Raw genomic sequence first — 13,318 nt, 5'->3', positions numbered from 1 at the left:
CACTGAGATGTAATTACTGATATAAATTCAATTATCTCATCAAAAGAAAAGAAAACAATTTTTTTTGTTTATTTTTAATTTGTTTTTCTTAAATTCCTTTTTATTTGGTAGATAATTTCCATCTCCAACGTGGTTATCCACTACTTGACTATTTATCTCATCATGTTCAACTATATCTCAATCGATGTTTTTAAATTCAAAGCTTAAAAAGGAAAGACGAAAGAGCTTTGTAATGTGTTATAGTCTAAACACAGGAATTTATATGCAGATATAATGAAAAATATATAGACAAAAAAACAAGGGTTGTTGATGACTTATTAGATGCATGCATGTTAAGTCAAAAAATTGCCTACTTTATGGTGACTTTGATAAAAAGGAAATGATAGTCAACATTTAAGTTTTAATGTCTTTTAAAACGGCTATTATATATATATATATATATTTACAGAGGAAAATTCTTTTATAGAGACTTTATTTTAAGTTCTACCGGTAGGGCTTTTAGTGTTTCTCGATCCGTGAACAATTTTCGGTGCGACTTTTTTATGAACGTGTATATTGTAGCTATTTAGAGCATCCTGCAAATTTTCAGAAAATTCCAAATAATTTACAGTACTGAAAACTAGGTTCAAATATCATAGTTTCTCATTTTTTTTCCTCTTCACGGAGGTAAGGTAACCTTGGGCCTCTTCTCTCTTCTCGCACCAATGGCTTCCAAAAATGTTTACCAACTATCTAAGTCATCAAATATATATTTTATTTTTATTTTTTAAAAAATAAAAAACAAAAATAGTTAGCAAACACATTTTTATTTTAAAATGATCAAAAAATAAAAATGAAAACAATATTTCCAGTTTTACTTTAAAAAAATAAAAAATAAAAATTTTACAAAGCACAATATATATAGAGGAATTCTTCTATAAGGGCTTCACTTTAAGCCATACCGAAGGGCTCTTAGTGTTTCTCGACCCGTGAACAGTTTTCGGCGCGAATTTTTTTTATGACCGTGTATATTGTAGCTATTTAGAGCATCCTGAAAACAATATATATATATCGCATTTGTCTTGATATATTCTTCGTTGAAACTTCTTTGATTGCAAATTGAAAACATAAAGGTCCCACCACCTGGACTCCAAATTTGGACAGAAAATAACATTAACTTGTCCACCTTTCAAAATCTAACTTGGATCTTCTCATCATCATTATAAATAAATGGCGCAGCATTATACACTCTCATTAACAATATAGATTTTTCAGTTTTTGATATTAAAAGAGAAAGGAAGAGATATGAGGATGTTGTTATATTATTTGGTATTCTTCTTCTTGCTCATCCATTCTCAACTTTTCATTTCATCATCTTCGTCTTCTCCTGACCATGCACCCCAATGCCATCCTCATGAAAGCTCTGCCCTTCTCCAACTCAAGACCTCATTCAAATATCCTGCTCCTGGAACTGCATTTCATGCTATAGACACCTGGAATAACAAAACCAATTGTTGCACGTGGGACGGAATCACGTGTGACAATGTTATAGGCCACGTCATTGGTTTGGATTTGTTTGCTTGGAGCCTTCAAGGCACTATCAGTTCCAACAGCACTCTCTTCAAACTCCACCATCTCCAAACCCTTCAACTTTCTGATAATGATTTTAGAGAGTCCTTCATTGTACCAGAGTTTGGCAAATTCAAGAATATGACCTCTCTTGATCTGCGCTACTCCAACTTCAGCGGTCATGTCCCTTTAGAGATATCCCATCTTTCCAAATTGGATTATCTCGCACTTGGTGGGGGGTATAAAGTCATGATAGGGGAAAATACCTTTAAAGCACTTTCTCAAAACTTATCCAACTTGACAAGTTTCTACCTAGTTAGTATTGATTTGTCTTCTCTCTCACTAGTAATCTCTGTCAAAAATTTCCCCTCTTTAATGTATATAGATCTCGACAATTGTAAGTTGAGTAGGAAGCTGCTAGAGAGTATTTTTGAGTTGTCGAATCTCACCGGTCTTTCTTTAGAAGATAATGAAGCACCAAATGTCTCTCTCCCAACATTTAATTGGAGTAGTGCACTTAACAGTTTAACTCTCCGTAATAACACCTTCTCCATTGACTTACCTCTATTATTGAAAGATATCCCAAAATCTTTATCTTCTTTGCAATTAAGTTTCAGTAACTTAGTTGGTCCACTTCCGGACAACATTCAATTTTATGACTCATCAAACCATCTCGTGCATAGTGCTCCAAATTTCACTGATTTGATTTTATCAAACAACTTACTCAACGGGACAATACCAACATGGATATATGCCCTACCGTATTTGGAGTATTTAGACCTCAGCGACAACCAATTTACTGGGGAGATAATTCGAGATTTTGAAACTACTTCATTCGGTGAAACTGTGTTTTTGGGCATCACTCCAAGATCAACATTACAAAGTCAAAACCTCCGACATTTGGATCTCTCATCAAATAAGTTCAGTGGTACTTTGGAATTGGAAAAGCTTTTAATTTCCAAAAGGTTAGCATATCTTGACCTTTCCTCTAATAATATTTCAGTAACTTTTGGAAACACCAAAAACTATAGTTTGGATAATCTTGAGGAATTATATCTGTCTTCTTGCAACATTACTGAGTTCCCACACATTTTAAAATCTTCAAAAATATTATCTACCTTAGATCTCTCCCATAATCAGATTCAAGGAAGTGCTCCTAAATGGTTATGGGAGGTGGGAAAGAATTCTCTCTACAACTTGACTCTTTCTCACAATTTTTTAACATATATAGAGCCTCTTCCATGGAATAGGTTATTATATCTTGATCTCAGTTCCAACTCGTTCTCAGGACCTCTTCCAATTATTGCATCATATTTTCTATCGTTCATCTCAGTAGCCAAAAATCAATTTGTGGGAGAGATCCTAACTTCCTTTTGCAACATGTCATTCCTTGAGGTGCTTGATTTATCTTCGAATAACTTGAGTGGTATCATTCCTCGATGCATTGTAAAACATGGTAAACGTCTTTCGGTCTTGAATTTTTCTAGGAACAAATTATATGGTACTATCCCCAACACATTTTTAGTAGGAAGTACTTTGAGAAATCTCAATCTAAATGGAAATCATTTAGAAGGCTCATTGCCAAGATCACTAGAATATTGCAAAAATCTTGAAGTTCTAGATCTTGGAAATAACATCCTCAACGACTCATTTCCTCACTGGCTAGACTCTCTTCCAGCCTTACGGGTTTTAGTCTTGAGATCTAATAGGTTTTATGGTTCGATAGGAAAACCTAAAATCAAATATCCTTTTCCTGAGTTAAGGATTATAGATTTGTCCCACAATGAGTTTGATGGTGCTCTTCCAACAAAATACTTTGTCAACTTCAAAGCTATGATTTTGAATACAAAGAATGTAGAACTGAAGTACATGGGAGAGGATTATTACCAAGACTCTATAACAGTGACCATGAAAGGATATGAGTTAGAGTTGGTGCATATCCTAACTATCTTTGTAACTCTTGATTTCTCATACAATAATTTTAGTGGAGAGATTCCAGTGTTCCTTGGAGGGCTGAACGCACTCAAGGGCCTCAACATTTCTCATAATATGCTCAGAGGTACCATACCATCATCATTGGGAAATTTGACTAACCTTGAGTGGTTAGACCTCTCTGCTAACAAGCTAAGTGGGAATATTCCTTGGCAGTTGACCGATTTAATATGGCTCCAAATCTTAAACCTTTCAGAAAACAAACTCGTGGGACCAATACCCAATGGTAAGCAGTTCAATACTTTTAGCAATGATTCATTCAAAGGAAATTTAGACTTGTGTGGTTTTCCACTGTCCAAACCATGCAACGAGGAATATGAAGGATCAACCATGGAGCAAGAAAATGAATCGGAGGATGCAAATGGATTTACTTGGAAAGTTGTGCTATTGGGGTATGGATGTGGCTTTGTGTTTGGGATCTTCATAGGTTATATTAATTTTTTCTCAAATGGAAGAGCACGTTTGTTTGTGAAGTGGTTGTGGTAGAGCAATGTGGTGTCATAATTGGCAAGGAGTGTCTCTTATTTATTTAGATTTAATTATATTTAGTCTCATGTTGTAATAAAGCTCATGTTGTTGTTGTAGTATTTTGTGTTTTTATTATTTTCCTCTTTTTTTTTTCTTGTCGTGTTGGGTGGTATAAATTTATAAAATAATGCCTTGGAATAAATAAGAGTAATTAGTTTCCTTATTATTATTATTATTATTATGTGTTTTTGTACATGAGATTGACCATCATTTGCAATTTAAGTATGCAAATGTTCATTATTACATCATCACCACTCATCCTCAGCTCAGCTTGCTGATCAATGAAAATGACCACATCATGACCATCCATATTCTCTGAATGGACATAATGCCTAAAAATATTCTCACAAGATAATTTAAATACAATATTTTATTAATAAAAATTAATTATAATAAATATGGTAAAAATATTGTATTCACACTAAAATATATTTTCATACTAAAATCTGCTGAATCATGTGACAATTAATTAAGGATATGCTACTAATTTTTCTCAATTTACTTAAAATATTTTGTCCAAAATAAAATTTAGTCAATAAAAGTTTTTACACATCTTATTTTTTTTCTTGAGAAATAGGAAATTATTATTATTGTAATGTTAGTTTCATTTCTAGCTAAAATGGTCTTTTGGAGCTGTCCTGTTTTTCTCTGTTTTCTTCTTTTTATAACTTCAAAAGTATGATTTTACGGTTGCAAGTATCATTTTTCACTCCATCTTCAATTAATTATTCAACACAGAAAAATCAAATTTAGAAAATAACTCATTTATGCGTGTTCCCTATATAAATATTAGAACATAAAAAAAACTAATGTAACAAAACCTATCATTATTATAATTTGGTTCTCAAGTTTCATTGGTTTTTTCAACCGAGAATTATATAAACAGAATTAGTGTTTGGTAGTTGTAGATTTTTTATAAAGGTTTGGTAGTTGTAGTTAGTAAGATTAATTAGGGAATGTTAGTTGTAGTTAGTAAGATTAATCTCCCCTTACAATGAACAAACTAAAATCGGAGAAGTGATTAGTAAGATTATTATTTGAAATATTTTCTTTTATAAAACTTCATCATACAAACAATGTTATTTAACAATAAATTTTAAAAAATACATTTTTTATGTCACGTATATTTTTATATATGTGGCTGTAATAAAGTAGACAAAGAATGATTAATTTGATAGTGGAAAGTATTATATATTTGGGATAACTTTATTATTTCTAATTAAACCAATCGATTACATAACTTTAAACTCTGTTTAGAGAGAGTTACAAAGCTTACAACGGAGCAAGTACGATAATGGCCAGGTACATTTCATATAAGTAATTTTATTTAGATAAATTAGTGTCAAAAATTATTTAGTAGTCTAAAAACTTGCACATAAATCACTATGTAGCTTTTTTATAGCAAAAAACAGTAAGTATTAATTAGGGAATGTTGTATTAATGCACCCAGAAATTAAAATAATTATTATTTTTTACTTTTAATTTAAATCATCTTAAATTCCTTTTTGTTTGGTAGATAATTTCCATCTCAAACGTGGTAATCCACTATTTCTATTCATATATTAGTTATGATTATAGATATGGTCAAGTCATCTCATCATGTTTAGTAGTTATGTCCCAATCAATGTTTTCAAATTCAAAACTCAAAAAGGAAAGACGAAAGAGCTAAAAGGGGAGTGTCAACATTTAAATTTTTAATGTCTTTTAAAATGGCTGGCTAGTAATCTTAGAAATATCTATCTTAGAACTGTTTTTGAATTCTGGCTTCGTTCCTATGATCAGACGGCACATATGTTAGCATATCTTCATCCTTACTATTCAACTTATTTATTGTAATTGAGCAGCTTACTGTTTCTGGTCGTTGGTCGACCAGACTGTCATTACTAAACAGTCACGTGATATCCACGTGCCTCCTGATCGTGCCATGTCATCAAGCAAATATTTTTTGGGTAAACATTAAGACTCAAATAAAATATGTTCTAACCATCTAAAATACATGATATTATAGATGAAAGAAATATGATAGACTCAACCTGTTAAAGTAATACTCACAGATGCAAAATAATAGAAACCAGATAGAAATCTGGGCAGCTTTTCATTGAACTACAGGAATTTGAGAGCCTGTGTCTCTCCAAATACAAAGCCTTACTCAATACATCAATACCCCTCATATCTCATTTCCTCTCTCTTATTTTCCGACTGCCCGATACACCCATGCACTCCCTGCACCTGCCCGTAGGCTATACAATTTACACAACCATATTAAAACTAATTCCCTATTCTGCCATCGGCTGACTTTGCAGCCAGTCCACTCTTTTCCTTCCTTCTAGCATACACAAAAGTAAGTGGTGGCCTATCAAAATATTTAGAAGAAGAAAAATTATAGTCTTTTATTACTCAAAGTTTGGGAGATCAACATACAACAAATACTATTTAGTTACAATTTGTTTCATCATCCATCTTAATAATTTTAAGTGGATTAGAAACCCATAATTATCAAAATAAAATAAAAATTACAACATAAATAGGAAAATTTGGAGGTGGAGCCTCCAAATTATTCCTCTAAAACTACATAAAGGCTACTCTAAAAGATAAAAAGATGGAGAGAATAGAGAGATGGAAAAGTGGTGTAAGATAAGGTGTGTCCTAAATGATGAAAGAGATGTCATATTTATAAATAAATTCTTAGGATATAAAGGAGAACACCCTCGTTGGTCTAGAAAAGAAGCACATGAATTCATGTTCACTAAATGAAATGGTGGCGTTTTCAAAGTCGACTACTTTTGCTGGCACAATTTGTTTCACTGGAAAAGAATTTTCCCACCAACTTTTTTGGCACCAATTTTCCCACGTTTTCATCAACGGGAATTTTCCCACAAAAAACTTTTGCCGGTGCAACTTGATTTTTCCTACGCAAATTTACAGCGACAAAAGTTATACCACACACCTTGATTCTTGGGATATTAGTTGTCTTTGATAGTGATCCAAATATAGCAGACATCTTGAATAAGTCTTCAATGGAGGCCAGTCAAATTCATTAATACTCTATATATACCACCACCCAGAGTGTGATTGTGTATTTAAGATCCATTTTTAGTTTTAACATGTTTGTTTTCAAAATAAATTTTTAAGTTGAGTTAACATATAACGACATACAAACTCCATAAAAAATTGAAACATAATTTTATAATTGAGACAATATATATATATTTAAATATTGGGTAAAATTTACAAAATTTAAAATAATAGAAATTTGTGGAGAGGCAAATTGACATTAATTTTAATTAAAACTTTTGCATGATCCACTAGTCAAATTATTATTTTTGAGATTAGGTACACATTATTACAATTGGATACAGTACTAATTATCTAATTTTATTTCACTGAGATGTAATTATTGATAAATTTTGTACACATAGATTATGCGATAGGCATTCAATTATCTCAGCAAAAGAAAAGAAAACAATCTTTTTTTGTTTATTTTTAATTTATTTTTCTTAAATTCCTTTTATTTGGTAGATAATTTCCATCTCCAATGTGGTTATCCACTACTTGACTATTTATCTCATCATGTTCAACTATGTCTCAATCGATGTTTTTAAATTCAAAGCTCAAAAAGGAAAGACGGAAGTGCTTTGTAATGTGTTAAAGTCTAAACACAGGAATTTGTATGGAAATATAATGAAAAATATATAGACAAAAATATAATGAAAAATGTTCTCAGTTTGCCAAACCTTCAACAACTTGATTTGAGTTGCAACCCAATTCTCAATGGTTCTTTTCCACAATATAATTGGAGCAGCCCGCTTAAATTATTAAATCTTTCTGAATCTGGAGTCGTAATAGATCTACCTCATCTTTGTAGAAAGTTGAAGTATTTACACATTTTGTCTCTAAGCAATTACAATTTCTTAAAACTTTCTCCCACATTGCTTGACAACTGCACACAAATCACATCCTTAGACCTTTCTCGTAATAATTTTGGTAGTTATATCCCATGGTCATCCATTTTAAATATACAACAACTAACCTATTTGGATCTTTCAGAGAATAATTTCGTAGGCCCAATTCCAGAAATTTGTAGTAACTCAACAAAAAATTCAATTTCGTGTGTCTCTTCAAAACATCAATTAGTGAGTTCTCCTCCATTGAATTTAAAAACTCTAGATTTATATGGAAATGAGCTTAATGGGACAATACCATCTTGGTTCTATTCCCTTCCATCTTTACAATATTTAGATCTAAGTTCCAACAAATTTAGTGGTAGCATTCAGGAATTCCAACATAATTTTTTGGAGTATCTTTCTTTATATTCTAATAACTTACAAGGCTCTTTCCCAAGATCAATTTTTCAGCAAGTCTGTAATGACCCACTAATCTAGACTATTTGGACCATTAACGAAACTATACATAAAACTTACATTTTTACGAAAATACCATAATTTATTGAGTAACTTGCAAAATGAGAGTCATTTACAAACAAACAGAATACTAAGAAGGATTAGGGGATCCCATTGTTTTTAAAACAAAAGATGATTTAAAAATAAAAGGCATTACATATTTGGTGCGGAAAAATACACATAAAATCATAAAAATTTAAAAGGAGACTACATCCTCGAATCGAATAACGCTCGGCCCCTTGACTCCATTCACCATCGATACACATCCTCCAAGCGTCACGAATCTTACCGCCTCTAAAGCTTATTTTCCTGCACATAAACAGAAAGGAGTGAGCCTAATGCCCAGTAAGGAAAATCTAACACATAGTCATAAACATAAACATAAACATAATTTCATAATAACGTAAAGACATATCATAACACATAATACACTTATTATAATGGCCATTATTACTTGGGGTCCCATAGACTAAACAAGCTTATGCCCATGAGATTAGTGGGGTCCTACCAGCTAAATAGGCTTATGCCCACAATCTTTTTGGGGTCTTGTTAGTCAAATAGGGCATATGCCCAAGCCTACAACATACACATCAATAACATATTCATAGCATATGAAAACATAACACATAAAATAGCATAAACATAAACATATAGATTCTAGCCTATTTTCCTTACCAAAGTTACCGGGATTATGGACTGAGTTGGGACTTTTGGAACACTCCTAAAACCATAAGAAAGAGTGAGTCTAAAGAAAGGAGATGAAATGAAAGAGATGGAAAGACTAAACCATAAAAACATACTTACCAACTTATATGCTTAAGAGCTTGGATTCCCTAACCAAAATAAGAATAAGGTTAGGGGACTGAGTAGAAGGTTTTGAGAAAGGAAATAACATAAAATACAGAAAGGAACTAGAGTTTTGGGTTTACCTCAAAGATTGCAAGATCACTCTAACCTCCACCGAAATACTATAGAACTCACTTCCCAAAGTGTTTGATAAGCTTATGATGTTTAAGCTTATAGTTTTTCCCCAAACCAAGTGTTTACACTCTCACACTCACTTAACACTAGCAGCTTCTGAACTTAGAGCAAATGGTGAATAATGGCTGGGTACTAGGTCCTATTTATAGAGTTTGGGAATGAAAATATCTTGATTTTACTTGAATAAAAATAATGGCTTTTTAGGTGAAAATCATTTGAATAATCGTTCAGCAGAGGCTGAAGACTCGTTCAGAAGATGCTGGACTGTTGAAGGAGTTTGAATGGCTGAAAGGAAAAGAATTCAAAAGTATTTGAAAACATGCTGGTGGAGGCGACATATCGCCCCCTATAGGCGATATATCGCCTGGACCTTTGTTCCCGAGGCGACCGTGCATCGATTCGTGTTTTCCGTATCTACGTGCTGCGATATATCGCCCCCTATAGCTGCGATATATCGGCATACGCTGAATATTTAAACACGAATTTACACATTTTTAGCTGAGTTTGAATGGAGTAAACAGCCTTGACTAAGCCCTCAACGTACTCAAAGCTGCTGACTGACCCTATAACATTCAAACTTTACCCTTAATTAATTTAATCCTCAAAAATACTTAATCCTTAATTACCATTCAAAACATGTGCTTAAAATCCTATTGGTTGATGTCTAAACCTTATAATATAATAATATAATCCTTAATATCAGTCACATTAATCATACCTTAGGTTATACTTAATATTCTTAAACTATAGGTTAAACTTAGAAAATCTATAAGTACTACTATGAGTGTCCAAATAACTCCCGGTCTGAACCAAAAATCCATAGTAACAAAGATAACACTAAACATACTATAATACTACTAAACAATTAGCTAAGTAAAGTTCTTGGACTCTACAAAGTCAATCTCATGGATTTGGAACTCTCCTCAAATAACTTGAGTGATGTCGTGCAGTTTGACCAATTTTCAAAGTTAAAAAAGCTCCAAATTCTTTATCTTTCTGATAATAGCTTATCATTGGTATCTAACAGTAATAATAATGATACTTTGCCCAATACTCTTTCTGAATTACATTTGTCTTCATGTGGCATAAGTGAGTTCTCATACTCCTTAAGAAGCTTAGAAAATTTAAGATACTTGGATCTCTCCAACAATCAAATCGAAGGGAGTGTTCCCCAATGGCTATGGAATATGGGTAAGGATTCATTGTATTTACTAGATATTTCTCACAACTCTTTAACGCAAATAGATCAGATTCCATGGAAGAATCTAGCATTCATTAACCTTTGCTCCAACCGACTTCAAGGTCATCTTCCAATCCCACCACCTAAAAACGATGTTTTTTTAAATCTCAAACAATACATTGGATGGGGAATTATCACATTTGATTTGCAATCTCAGTAGGCTTCAAATCCTTGATTTGTCAAATAACAATTTGAGTGGGAACATTCCTCCATGCTTAGGAAATTCAAGTCTCCGTGTGCTAGATTTGCACAAGATAAATGGAGCATTCCCCTGGTGGTTGGAATCTCTTCCGAATCTCCAAGTTCTTATCTTGAGATCTAATAGATTTCAAGGTCCAATAGGCAATCCCAAGGTGAGACATCCCTTTCACAATTTGAGAATCATGGATCTCTCTGGCAATGAATTTACTGATCATTTGCCCCAAAAATATTTTAAGAATTTTGTGGGAATGATGAATGCTACTTCAGATTACTTGAGATACATGGAATATCCAACACTAATTCGATATTATGAAAGCAGTTCATTGACAATAAAAGGATATTATCCTGAGTTAGAGAAAATCCAAACCATGCTTATATTCATTGACTTCTCAAGAAATAAATTCACAGGAAAGATCCCAGAATTGCTTGGTAAGCTCAACTCACTCAAAGGGCTCAATTTTTCACATAACAAGATATCTTGCAATATTCCACCATCCTTGGGAAATTTGACCAATCTGGAATGGTTAGATCTCTCCTCGAATGAGCTTGTTGGGAAGATTCCATGGCAATTGGCAACAAATCTAAATCAACTCCAAATTTTAAATCTTTCTGTGAACCAATTGGAGGGGCTTATACCTCGCAGTCGACAATTTGATACATTCACAAACGATTCATACAAAGAGAATTTGGGCTTATGTGGGTTTCCAATTTCAGAATCATGCAACGAGGACACCATACACCAATTTCAGCAAGAAGACAATGAGGAGCATGTGAAGGGATTTGATTGGAAAATTGTGTTAATAGGATTTGGAAGTGGAATGGTTATTGGAATTTCGATCGGATACATGTTCCTTACCGATCAAAACATTGATGGGATTGTCAAAACATTGAAAGGAGAACAATGGCATCTTATGGCAAAAAGATCAAAGCAGAGGAGGGCTCGTCAAAATGTTGGAATTGAGAGAAGACATTAGTTTTACATTTTTAGTATATTGTGTTTCATTTTGTTTAAATGTATGTTGTTTGTTATTGTAGATCGTTATTATGTAAGTTTTTGTTTAAATGAATTTTAGTCAACTTTACAAAAACTATGTTGGTCACCTGAACTTTTTTTTTTTTTTTTTGGTTTCATTTTTCTCTATACACTTGTAAAGTCTCCCAAATGATGATAAAAATGGTTGCTTCTTAAATAAGACAAGAAAATGTATAACTCAAATACAATTACAAAATTAATTTATGGTTTAGACATACTTTACCTAAGTGAAAAATAAAACTAAAAATAAAGAGATGCTGTACAATAAGATAGATAATTGTTCTTTTTAATTTCTTTGGTAAGAAACTAGGATAAGAAAGAAAAAAATGCCATATTAATTACTTGATTAATTCATCCAAACAATAATACAAATGTTTGGTTTGTGTTCATGTTAATCGTTTTTCTCGAAAGCTTATGTTAATGTAGTAGTTATTGAGTTGAAGAATGCTAGATGTCATGTTAAATGGAGGCCAAAGATTTCTGATCCAAAATTTGTTGTTAGCAGTCACAAGATAATTAATAAGGCAACAAAGGAGGAACGAAATTAAAATATTTCAACCCAAAACATACTTTAGTCTCTTAACATCATACTTTCTTTTTTTAATCATTATTAAATTCATATCAAACTTCTTTTACTTGGAATACTTAGAGCTAGATTCCTTTCCTATATATCTACTCTTATTTTGTATCATTTGTTCTATCACAGACATCATACTTTCTTTTTAATTAAAGTCACATTTCATACCTTTTTACTTGGAAGACTTGCTTTTCTTTTTTCTTTTTAATTTAAAAAGGATAATCAAAGTCATATGTGTTGTTAGAGTTTTCAGTGGCATCTTCTTATTAGTTACCTTTACTTTGCACCTTCATTACGTTTAATTTATGCTTTTATTTTAATAATGATTCAGCTAAAGCTATTACCACTCAAAAATACGATTCACATTTATTAAACATTGATTTATGTTATGTTAGGTAACAATCACGTTAGGGCCTAACAAGATTGTCTTTTTTCTGGTCTGTCATAGAAAATGATTGTTAAAATATATTTTGAAAAAACTGTATTCTAGTTTGAATTTCCAACCCAAGATTAGTTGTTAGCAAAGACAAGTTCATGAGTGGACGACTTGCTTTTTTAGATGGAAGACTTGGATATTTCTGTTCTATCTACTTTTATATTATATTCGTTTTAATTTAGTACCTAGACACATATTTCAGCTCAAGTTTTTATCTATTTATTTATTCTTAAAAAAATAAAAAATAAAAACTAATATATTCAGGCGTGCAAGTTTGATGGCGTACAAGTTTCTTCTATTCAGATATTATTTCCATTCTTCTAAAAAAAATATAGCAAAAAATAAAAACTAAACTATAATAAATACAAACCGAAGGGATTAT

At 32.1% G+C, this 13,318-nt stretch overlaps 2 protein-coding genes across 2 annotated transcripts; both read left to right on the top strand.

Moving 5' to 3' along the window:
* The first annotated feature begins 1,284 nt into the window (after positions 1-1,284).
* LOC133786008 (receptor-like protein 6) lies at positions 1,285-4,026 on the top strand. Its single transcript, XM_062225220.1, has one exon. The coding sequence runs from the start codon at positions 1,285-1,287 to the stop codon at positions 4,024-4,026; it is 2,742 nt and encodes a 913-aa protein (XP_062081204.1).
* Positions 4,027-10,354: 6,328 nt separating this feature from the next.
* On the top strand, positions 10,355-11,864 carry LOC133786007 (receptor-like protein 36). Its single transcript, XM_062225219.1, has 2 exons — positions 10,355-10,751; positions 10,909-11,864. The coding sequence occupies exons 1-2, from the start codon at positions 10,355-10,357 to the stop codon at positions 11,862-11,864; spliced, it is 1,353 nt and encodes a 450-aa protein (XP_062081203.1).
* Positions 11,865-13,318: the final 1,454 nt, after the last annotated feature.

The sequence above is a fragment of the Humulus lupulus genome, chromosome 6 (assembly GCF_963169125.1).
Source record: "Humulus lupulus chromosome 6, drHumLupu1.1, whole genome shotgun sequence".
Classification (NCBI taxonomy): domain Eukaryota; kingdom Viridiplantae; phylum Streptophyta; class Magnoliopsida; order Rosales; family Cannabaceae; genus Humulus; species Humulus lupulus.
Note: the sequence above shows the minus strand (reverse complement) of the source record. Positions and strands in the feature narration are given on the sequence as shown.

Bases quoted from the DNA above. Each gene is read 5' to 3' on its own strand.
- LOC133786008 (XM_062225220.1), top strand. From the start codon at position 1,285: ATGAGGATGTTGTTATATTATTTGGTATTCTTCTTCTTGCTCATCCAT.
- LOC133786007 (XM_062225219.1), top strand. From the start codon at position 10,355: ATGGATTTGGAACTCTCCTCAAATAACTTGAGTGATGTCGTGCAGTTT. The intron at 10,752-10,908 runs GTCATCTTCCAA...CTCCATGCTTAG, and splicing joins TTGCTCCAACCGACTTCAAG to GAAATTCAAGTCTCCGTGTG.